General features: G+C 48.3%; 2 protein-coding genes across 2 annotated transcripts; one reads left to right on the forward strand and one right to left on the reverse strand.

Annotated features, from left to right (window-relative positions):
* Positions 1 to 2,132: 2,132 nt before the first annotated feature.
* On the forward strand, positions 2,133 to 4,976 carry BBA_07669 (fungal specific transcription factor; the record flags this gene model as incomplete). Its single annotated transcript, XM_008602766.1, has 7 exons — positions 2,133 to 2,363; positions 2,435 to 3,528; positions 3,583 to 3,701; positions 3,919 to 3,988; positions 4,036 to 4,406; positions 4,503 to 4,593; positions 4,751 to 4,976. The coding sequence occupies 7 exons, from the start codon at positions 2,133 to 2,135 to the stop codon at positions 4,974 to 4,976; spliced, it is 2,202 nt and encodes a 733-aa protein (XP_008600988.1).
* Positions 4,977 to 6,985: 2,009 nt separating this feature from the next.
* BBA_07670 (uncharacterized protein) lies at positions 6,986 to 7,588 on the reverse strand (the record flags this gene model as incomplete). Its single annotated transcript, XM_008602767.1, has 2 exons — positions 6,986 to 7,292; positions 7,347 to 7,588. The coding sequence occupies 2 exons, from the start codon at positions 7,586 to 7,588 to the stop codon at positions 6,986 to 6,988; spliced, it is 549 nt and encodes a 182-aa protein (XP_008600989.1).
* Between the last annotated feature and the right edge of the window lie 353 nt (positions 7,589 to 7,941).

Genomic DNA, 7,941 nt, shown 5'->3' on the forward strand with positions numbered 1-7,941 from the left:
GAAATTAGACAATTCTTTTTTTTTTTTTTTTTTTTTTTATTCTTTTACGTCTGTATTCAGGCCCTAGTGTAGGCATTAGGCGTGCTATCTATGATCGCTAGACACATTGGCTCCATTCTGGGTAGGCATGCCGGGGCGTGCCCTGAGGCTCGTCCACGTTCTCACCAGAGGCTTCCAAAACGGCCCTCCAAAGTCTCCTCCTATAGTAGCAGTTTGCGCGCCAAGCAAGACAGAGCCGCCTCTGCTTACTTGGCAGATTGTGCTAATAGCAGCTTCCGTCAGCGGAGAGCTACTTGTGCTGCGGTGCAGCTTCCTTGTATTTCCTGAACCCATGCTGGCCAGAATACTCTCAAGGGAGAGGGGAAAAACCTGTGCTAGCCATGAGGCCCAGAGCCAGGAAAAACCCTCAACAGCCAGGCATGGTGTAAAGGAAATGTAAAATGCTTCTTTAGTCCTTGCAGAAGGACCTAGAGAGCTTTTTTGTGGCGAGACTCGCGGCTCAAGAGGAATATGAACTCTCCAAAGTTCTCCTTTTTGTGGCTGCTAGGTCTTGCTAGCGCATAGCCATCAAAACCGCGGGTCGGTGGGCCTGTAAAAACGCCGCCACTAACAGCTGCTAACAGCTGCAAAAGTGGAAAAGTTTTTACAGGGGAGAGTTGAAATTAGACAATTCTATAACGAAGACTTACTGTACAGGGTAGCCCAGGTTCAGCGTCCGCAAACTGATTATTAACCAATTTAGTCAGTGGCCTAATTCTGCTGAGATAGGCCACCCGCGCCTGCCCCGCCCGCTTAAACTGGATCTTTTACATTGAAAACAGTGGAGACTGAACCTGAACTGGGCTGTACATACAGGGAATTCTAGGTTTAGCTCCGCAAACTGATTATAGCCAAATTTGGTCAGTAGCCTAATTATGCTGAGACGGGCGCACCCGCGCCTGCCCCACTCGCCCAATTTGGATTTTTTTTACATCGAAATTGGGGGACACTGAAGTGTGTCAATTGACTCAATTGTGCCGCACGGAGTTTCCAAGGAAGAGAACTTTTTCTTAAAAAAGTGTACCGTAAAACCCGAAACGGGAGTTGCGGGTGAGCACCTACATGGCCAAAATTAGCTTGTACCTGCTAAGTACCTTGTTGTGTGCTCTTCACAGGGCTTAACGGCCAGTTACTGCTGATTGTTTACTAGATATTCCACCCTAGTCATCGTTACGCACAGCACTAAGGCTCTGAAAGGCACGAAAATACGTTCCTAGATCTCTCGGTCGATCGTCTCAGCGCCCACACCATTAAAACCCAAATACTCTTCAGTTCAATTTCAACGATTTTCATTCTAAATATCTAATTTTTGGACAAGATCATCGCATACTCATGGCAATTTGGGTAGGAGACGACTAATTAGCCATGGGAACCTATGGAAATCGATGGAAGCTAGCGGAGAGGCCATGGTGTCCACATTGTCGCTTGCTGGGTCTGTCGCTGTGCAAGACCAGATGGACATGGAAAATCTTAATCTTGAGTATTTTGACAAGAAGTCATGATTATCGAACCCCCGGAAGGGACCGAAGTCCCGGCGTAAATACTCCCGCCGAAGAGCCCAACCGAGCCGACACTGAAACGCCTGCGAGACGACTCCCACTACCGCGACTGAATGATTGGGAAGCCGACAAGCAATATGATTGAGGTAACCCTATCTGTATCCATTACGATTTCGTATGGAAGAGTGTCCCTCCGTAAAAATATTAGACGACGGCCGATTACCGGAAACGATCAGCCGGATGATCTTGTCCTTGCTCCGAGTGATTTCTGGGAGGAAATCTTCCAAGCACAGCTTGAGAGTACCGTTGCAAGTAACGAGAGGCTTCCAGGACAGAGTATATGTGCGAAGAATGATTCCTTTTCTACTAGCAGGAGCATTTTCGGTGTCCTTATTCACACACTGTTTGTCTTACCAAGAAAGATTCTCCACACAGAAGAAGTGCTCTATGCTTGCCAATCAGAGGTTTACCGGAGATGCACCGAAAAGTGGATAATCATGACGTCGCCTCCTAGCCGGCGATCTGAGCTTCGTCGTTCTTTGCCCAGAACTGAGGAGTTGATAAAACTATAACCACGAGAAAATTTATAACGCCATGGTCCAAAGGGCAAGTCAGCTTTCCGCCAATGAGAAGCGCTCGAAGAGAGCGTCAATAAGTATTACAGAAAAAAGTGCTGTTGACGCCGTGTCACAAGATGCTACACCGTCGCTATCATTCAGTCGCCGCTCCTCCAGGACAGAGCATGCACAAGACCCGGAAAATCTCAGCCGGCTCAACAAAGCCACCTCTCATGCTTGTGAAAAATGTCGCCAAAGACGCTCAAAGGTGGGTTCAAAGCGACTGGGAGAGATAAGTAAGCTTCCTAGCGCAAAGTACTGATCATGGCTCAATCACAGTGCGATGGTCAGAAGCCGTGTGGGCGATGCAAAATGCGGGGTACCCATTGCGTTTACGAAGCGAGAGTGCGCCAAACGAAGGCACAACTCAAGGCGGAGATTGCAGCATTGCGCCGACGCCAACGGGTGTTAGACCAGCTATTCACAGATATCATTCGGCCGGAGCGACGCGAAGAGCTTATCGCATACATACGAGACTCGAAAATCCTGGAGGATGGGTTCGAACTGGATAACCTTGGGCGACGGCTTTCGGGAAGCTGTACTGACATGGCGGAGTCTGCTAGTACATCTAGTCGCAAACTTGTACCAAGCAAATGCGGAACGCATCCACAAACGCCAGTACGAGTCGATTCTACTGAACGAATCGCTGATGAGCAGCGTCTCAATCAATGCAACATAGGGAAGGATGAGACGCAGCTCCCGATTTCAAAGCCATCATGCAAGCTCTCACAAAGCACCCTACATTCGGATGTTGATACAGGGAGCAAACTGCAACCGACAGCTAGAACACGTCACGAAAATCCGAACTCTCGGCAGGTTCTAGAGTGGCAGCAGGGAATTTATGCAGCAGACCAGTTGTTGGATGAGCTAGATCTAGACTCTGCAATGACTTGGACCGATATTACCAGCGACACGGAATTTATTCGACATCTCTTAGCTCTTTATTTCTGCTGGGAGTACCCAAACTTTGCGCCGATTAGCAAAGAACATTTTCTTCGAGATTTTCATGATACACGACAACAATACTGCTCGCCGATGTTAGTCAATGCACTTCTTGCATTGGGTTGTCATCTCTCCGATCGACCTTTAGCCGCTGCTGACAACATCTCCATCATCGGCAATGAATTTTTTAACGAGTCGCGGCGCATCCTTCTTTCAACACCAGACCATCACCAAGTAACTACTATTCAGTCCCTAGTGATCATGTCATTACGAGAGGCTCGCTGTGGGCGATTCTTGGAGAGTAAGTACTACGCAGAACAGGCTATGCAGCTTGCTATTGAAATGAGTCTGCACAATGTACGCGAGGAAGACTGCGCCATTGAGCCTGATGTCCTCGCAAAAACGTTCTGGGGAACATTTACACTCAACCAGTAAGTTCCGGTAGAGCTCCACAGGGCTGAAGGGGACACTGATAATTGACATAGCGCATGGCCGATGGTGAAGGGTGAGCTGCCACACTGTCCGCCTGCACTGCACCGCCCACCCATGCCAGTAATTACTACCGACTTTGAGACGTCATCGTGGGCCCCATATGCGGACGGCGGTAAGTGACTTTCTCAGACACCTTGTTCACCCTTCAAAGCCTCATTCTTGTTTAGACGTGTATTTCGAGCCACATAAGCAACTCTCAAATGTACGGTCTCTGTATCAATATTTTTGCAAGCTGAACGAAACAGTTCATGTATCTCTACACCTTCTTTACTCGCCTGTCCAGTCTTTAACAGCTGCAAATCTGCTCCAAAACTACCACCTATATCTAGACTGGTATGACCAGCTGCCAAAGGTCATGCGACTAGGTCACAATTCAACGCCTGCGGTAATATTCATCCAGTACGTATAGAATTATTCTAGATCCTGTGGAAATGCTAATTTGCTAGTTTGTACTATCACCTCTCTGTTCTTCTTTTCTTTCGACCGTTCTTGCGAGTCCGCCTCATTGGATCAGGAATTGTTCCTCTGGAAATCTGTTTACAGGCAGCCGATGCCATGCAGCGTCTAGTCGGCTCCTACTCAAAGCTCTATACCCTGCGCAGGACACCGACTTTCATGCCTTTCTTCAGTTTTGCGTCCGCTACAATTTATCTGGCTACTTCTACCATGGTTAAGGAGCTGGATCACGGCAAGGTATCTGTCTCGCCAACTCCAGACGTCAACGAAACACTAAGACTCATTATCGCACATCTCGAAGAAATGGCTCCCTACCATTCTTTTGCCCAGCAGGCGCCACACATCCTACGCTATCTTGGTCGTAGGTGGAGTTTAGAATTTGATGTAAAGGCACGCAAGGGGCCATTACACAATGCAAAACCAAATATCATGATTGAGCAAACGCTTGGTGGTACAGCATTGGAGGATTCAATCGACACTGAGGGGACTGGAACAAAAGTGCACAGCTTTGACGGGATTTTATCCGCGCTGTTGGGACTGCAGCAAGAGTCAGTTTTGCGTGATGGGTTCGACTTAGCTGGGGCAGGCTTTTCCCTCCTTTAACAATTTGTGTAACGGACTGAGCAAGGTGATCGTTCAGAAGATTGATCACGTGGCCAAAGCAACGGCCGCGTGCCTTGCTGCGAAAATTGAATCTCTCCCCAGTGGTATCCATGGCAGTGTCATTGTTTGGTGCGTTGTCAAGCGTAAAGTACCCGATCTTCTCGTTTGGGATCTCGTAGGACTCGAGTATGTCGATGATTTCGTGCCCAATATTAGCCCCAAAGTGTCGAACTGTCAGCTCAGGCATCCCGAGGATGAGCTTGCGCGCCTTGCCATCCTCGGCCGTTATTTTGACACATGTGCACCAATTATTGCTCTGTTACAATAAGATCAGCTTTGAGCGATGCAGGAGAATATTGAAATGAAGATTATTGGCCGAAAAGTACAGCATTTGAAAAAGTGACACTCAAAACGCCTTTCTCGGTATATGTGCTAAAGTAACAACTGAGTTAGACTGCCTATTTCCACTGCTGGAAGTCTTAGATACCAAGTGGGTACTTAGAGTCGCTGCGTTGCAGCCTAGAATGGCTGCCAACTATTATGTTTATTTGACAAAAAAAGGGACATTAGTTTCGCCTTTTCCTGTAGACGTGCAACCACTTCAAACTAGAGAGAGCAACCTGAACACCAAGCGTATGCTGGATCTGATGGCTGTTAACCAGGATGATACAGCCATTTCACTCTATATTCATACTGTTCATCGGATCTTCGGGAGATGCGTATTCAGCAGCAGAATCCCGGCAGATCGTTTCATTACGGGTTGTTCAAGGCAAAGGTGGCAGAAGCTGATCTCACCCCTGCACAATTGGTCTGCTCAGGCTTATCTTGAGGCTACTTACCGCTGCTTCGACCGGTTACACAGGCTCTCCCCCACTTGCTGTGTCGCGGGATCTCAATGGGCGTAATGCCTTGCATCATCTGTTCATAGGGGAAAAACACGTGGATGAGGCGGCCGTACAACGTCTCCTTGAGCTGGGAGTTGATTGCAACGAACTAGGCGATGGCTCAAAGCTCGCCCTGGCGGACTGAATTTGGCTCACTTGCATGCTAAGTCGGCTGCCCAAGTGCAAGTGAAGATGCTTCGGGTATCATCCAGATTCAAGGTGGATCTTCAAGCTACGGATAACGAGAGCCGCTTAATACTGCATCACTGCGCCTTCCACGGTTCACTTACGAAAGAAGCCTTTAATATTCTTCGTTGCGAGGTGGAGTTATCATTGACGGAAAAGGATGTGCATGGTAAGACTGCGATAGACTACGTGGCTGCGATGAAGCAGCAGCCGTGGCATCTCGATATGTTTGACCGAGGCAGATGGTCGCGGGCAGAGGGCATACTGCTTGGCATTATGTAAACAAGCTTTGGCGTCACTGACCGGACATTTGGCCAAAGTACTCGACAAATAGCTCTCATCACGATTTCGCATACCAGTTCTATCCACATATGTTCTATGGAACTTCATTCTGCGACCATTGATTACTCACTTGTTCTCTTTGGAATCGTGTCTGTGGTGTTGTGCTATAATTTCAGATCGATACTGATCGTTTTGCAAGGCGCCGTACGCAAATCGCTACTGAAACATTTATCGTATCCGCCTGTGGCTCACAGTCTACGTTTCAAACTGCAATGGAGCCGAGCCGAGTTCTTAGCAGACCTTGCCTACCTAGGCTTCAGCATATTTTGCGTCTGTTTCAAAAGCCACGCTCTCGAATCATCCGGCCGTCGAGCGGCGAATATGTGTATTGGCAACCTCGTCTTTTTATACATCACACCGCATCTTGACGCTCTGACCAATACGACGGGAATACGGTGGCACAGTCTGTAGAGTTCATGGTTCATTGGGGATCATGGCAATTTTACTACTTGCCTTTACGGCAAAGACGACGCGATGACGCGACCCTTGGTGACGGTTGAGGAGGAGTACGCGACAATGCGACAGTCGCCAGGGCCAGTGTGGGCGGCAAAGGTGCATCAGTCTCCTTGCGAACGGGGAGATACCCGCCATCATCAAGCATAATCACGGTTGCCACAGAAACACAATTCATTGGTCGAATTTGGATCGGCTGCTGCCTTGTGAAACGTAGTGAGCCTGTTGGTCCAGTTCAAGTGCAGGGGTTCGACGATGAAGGACAGGCTTTCCCGAACAGGTTACGAATACATCTTAGGGCAGGGAGTGAGTAGCCAACACAGTGCGATTTAACGCTTGTCCCACTAACCGTAAGTAAATTGCATTATAGTAGATTCGCATTGATTTGGTGGCCTATAATCCGCCGCACTGGAAATGAGTCATAAAGAGTGCCACTTCATATATATTGTTTGCAATGGTTCGATGTTGTAGTTTATCCTTCGGCCTGTTTCACCACGCTGGCTTTAACAAGCCTTCTGACAGGAGTTTTGGAGACTTCCGATGTCGACATAAATGTGACGGAGTTGTCGCAGTTGATAACGATCTGAAACAAGCTACCTGAATCCTCTTCCCGCAAAGTATGCTCTTTGAACTCTACGGTACTACTTGATTCAAACAGAACGTCTGTCGTAACCCTCGCCAGGTCTCTGAGAGTGAAGCTTTCGTCGGGGATATCGAATTCACTCTTGGTGGCAATTAGACCTGCCACTGTTGGTGAAAGGCCCTGAATGATGGCTGAACTGGGGCATTGCAGTTTGTAGATCGCCAAGTGAGAGTTATTTGTTTTCGAATACCAGAGAGTATCCAGTTCGTTGTTGTACCAGGAAATGAACCACCAGTCTTTAGCGGCAGCAGCACAGTCGGGGTGGAAGTCAACTGTCATGTTCGGCTCGGCGCGTTCTCCTGCAGGGACTGACGCCCATTCTTGGCGATGTTTGCATGTATTGCCGTGCCTGTGAATAACTGAAACGGCGAAGAGCGGTGACGTCGTCTCGTTAACTACTGCCACGAAAGCTTTTCTCTTGGTTGCTTCCATGCCAAATCAATTCCAGCACGATTCTATTATCATCCATTTGAGGTGAGCCATATGCTTCAGCGATGTTGTCCTTTTGTTTTTGCTGGTGGTGCTGGCTGCGAGATGGTGCGTCGAGATTTGTATTGACAGTCTCCGGAGGAGGCAGGCAACAATTGTTGCGGTAGGGGGCACTGTTGCAAAACTCCCGTCAGCCCGGTTGCAGGGATTCGTGACCACGAATCCCTGCCCACGTGACCGAAACAAATAAGTAGTCCTCAGAGGAAAACAACAAGCCTCGTGGCATGCGCAGCCTTTACTGATAATGAAATCGTGTATCAAGCGTTGTGCAAACTTAAGGCTCCATCTGAACAATA

Source organism: Beauveria bassiana (genome assembly GCF_000280675.1).
Source record: "Beauveria bassiana ARSEF 2860 unplaced genomic scaffold BBA_S00026, whole genome shotgun sequence".
NCBI lineage: Eukaryota > Fungi > Ascomycota > Sordariomycetes > Hypocreales > Cordycipitaceae > Beauveria > Beauveria bassiana.